This window comes from Alligator sinensis, unplaced genomic scaffold (assembly GCF_000455745.1).
Source record: "Alligator sinensis unplaced genomic scaffold, ASM45574v1 scaffold2476_1, whole genome shotgun sequence".
Classification (NCBI taxonomy): Eukaryota; Metazoa; Chordata; order Crocodylia; family Alligatoridae; genus Alligator; species Alligator sinensis.
In genome coordinates, this window is record NW_005843298.1 from 114,198 (window position 1) to 116,907 (window position 2,710).

At 55.2% G+C, this 2,710-nt stretch overlaps 1 protein-coding gene across 1 annotated transcript in view; it reads left to right on the forward strand.

Moving 5' to 3' along the window:
* The first annotated feature begins 1,542 nt into the window (after positions 1 to 1,542).
* Positions 1,543 to 2,710, forward strand: part of STARD10 (StAR related lipid transfer domain containing 10) — a 26,134-nt gene continuing 24,966 nt past the window's right edge. Inside the window, exons 1-2 of the mRNA XM_014527096.2 lie at positions 1,543 to 1,549; positions 1,678 to 1,684. Of these exons, the coding sequence (XP_014382582.2) occupies positions 1,543 to 1,549; positions 1,678 to 1,684 (14 nt within the window). The remainder of the gene's footprint in view (positions 1,550 to 1,677; positions 1,685 to 2,710) is intronic.

The window sequence follows — 2,710 nt, forward strand, 5'->3', positions numbered from 1 at the left end:
CACAGACCTTCTTGCCAAAGGGAAGGGCTCTGCTGGCTCCTGAACCCTTGCAAACCCAGCGCCTGGGGCAGAGGAGGATGAGCCCTGCACCATGCTGCTTGGGCCCCTGGCTCGGCAAGCATTTATAACAGGAGAACATAAGAGCTGCCCTGTTCTGGGTCAGACCATAGGAGACTGGGCAAAGCAGGCCTGTGTCACAGTGGGTGCTGGAAGGGAGCATGAACTAAGTCTGACTCGGGGTTTTGCTCCTCTCCCCCTTGCAGCCTCCAGAAATGAAGCTTGGATGCAGAGGCCATGCCTCTCACGCTCGTGCTCAACAGCTGCTGATGCATTGCTCCTTTCCTCCAAGCACGTGTCCGGTTCCTTGGCAAACCTGGCTGAGCTCTCAGCTTCTGCCTCATCTGATGGCCATGAGTCCCATCCTTGAATGACAGGCTAGGTGCAAAAGAAATCCCGGTCGGCAGTTTTCAACTTATTACCTACTCGCTTCATGTTGGGGCTCCTTGTTCTTGCTTGGGGGGAGATTGGAGAATCCAAGACTCGCAGAGCAGCGGGGCCGGCAGGGACCTGCCGAGGTCACGTCTAGTCCAGCCCCTGCCTGGGGCAGGACCAGCCCTCTGCAAACCAGCCCAGACAAAGCATCATCTAAACCCTAGGTAAGACTGCTGTTGCTCCAGACACAACACAGACCTTGCACCTGAACCTGCCGCAGGTAAAGCAGGGCAGGGAGGAGGAGGGGCAATATCCTGCTTCTACGAAGTGTTGTCAATAGATGCTCAAGAGACCCCAGGCAGAGGCCGTGCCCCTGCTACAGAGGAAGGCAACTCCGCCCTAATCTGACCAGGGGGGAAATTCCTTCCTGACCCCAAATGTGGTGCTGGTCTGACCCTAAGTGGAGGAGCAAGACCCTCTAGCCAGCACCCTCTGGGTTTGGTCCCAGTAGGAGCATTGGCACAGCCTGGTCCCCATCCCCAGTCTGGGCTGCAGCAACACCCTGCGCTTCTGGGGGAGGCTTAAACCCCCCCTGACACACAGTAGAGAGGCAAGGGAGGGTGCAACCAGGAAAGCCCAGAAGCCTGGAAAATCCCCATAGGCATGGCTGCACCTAGATCATCCCTGACCAGGCGCTGTGCAACCTCTCCTTGAACCCCTCCAGGCGTGTCCCACTGCCTCCCTGCTCCCACACACCGTCAATAATAAATCCCCAGTGACTTTCTCTTTGCCATTTAGTGCTGTGCAAACCCTTCTGCCGTCCCCCTTCCAGCATCTCGTTTTCACACTGCACAGGCATGGCTTCGTCCTCACCGCCCACCGCTCTCGCTGCCCTTCTCCGCACCTTCGCCAGGTCTCCTGTCTCCTTTCGGGGGCGCGGGGACCAGGCCCTGTTCCAGGTGCAGACGCCCCAGGGATTTATAAAGGGGCATCACGAGACTTTCCATTGTGTTTGCAATTATCTTAATCACGCCAGGCTGTTTGCCGACTGCCGAGCGAGCGCAGAGCTGACGCGTTGTCTCCAGCCAGCTGGCTACGGTGACTCCCACAATGACTGGTCGGGGGGGAGGGGGAATCTCTTTTGGGGGATCTCTCTTTTGGGGGATCTCCCTTTGGGAATTATCTTTGAGGGGATCTGTCTCGTGGGAGATCTGTTCCCACCCCTCTCCTCCCCGCCCCCGGCAGGTGCTGTGTGGGGCCTTGCCCTGATGTTTTGGGGGGATCTCTCTTTGGCTGGTGATCTTTCTTTGGGGAGAACTCACTCTATAGGAGATCTCTCTTTAGAGATCTCTCTCTTTGGGGATCTCTTTAGGGACCTGTCTTGGCAGGGGTCTCTCTTTGGAGATCTGTTTCAGAATCTGTCTCCTGGGGGGATCCTCTTTAGGGATATCATCTTTGGGGGAGATCCTTGGGGGAATCTCTCTTTGAGGAGATCTCTCTACTGGGGACCTCTCTTTAGGACTCTCTCTCTTGGGGGGATCCTCTTTGGGGATCTCTTTTTGGAGGGGGGTCTCTTTTGGGGGATCTTTGTTGGGCCGTCTCTTTGGGGATCTCTCTGGGGTCTCTCTATTGGGATCTCTCTTGGGAGGATCTTCTCTGGGGGGGTCTCTTTTGGAATCTCTCTCAGGAGGATCTCTCTTTGGGGCATCTCTCTTTAGGAACCTCTCTCTTTGGGGGATCTTTTTGGGGGTCTATTGAAAATCTTTCTTGTGAGGATCTCTGTCTTCAGGGGGCTCTTTTTGGGGGGCTCTCTCTTGGGAGGATTGCTCTTTGGGGATCTTTCTTTGGGAATCTCTCTCTTTGGGGATCTTGCTTGGGAGGATCTCTCTCTGGGGGTCTCTCTTTAGGAATCTCTCCCTTTGGAGGTCTCTCTGTTGGGGATCTCTCTCTTGGGGGTCTCTCTTTAGGAATCTCTCCCTTTGGAGGTCTCTCTGTTGGGGATCTCTCTCTTGGGGGTCTCTTTCTCTTGGGGGGTCTCTATTGGGGATCTCTGTTTTTGGGGGTCTCTCGCTTGGGGGGGTCTCTTTTTAGGAATCTGCCTTTGGGGGTCTCTCTTTTGGACATCTCTCTCAGGGGGTCTCTATTGGAGATTTCTCTCTTGGGGGGTCTCTATTGGAGATCTCTCCCTTTGGAGGTCTCTGTATTGGGGATCTCTCTCTTGGGAAGATCTCTCTTTAGGAATCTGCCTTTGGGGGTCCTTCTGTTGGGGGTTTCTCTT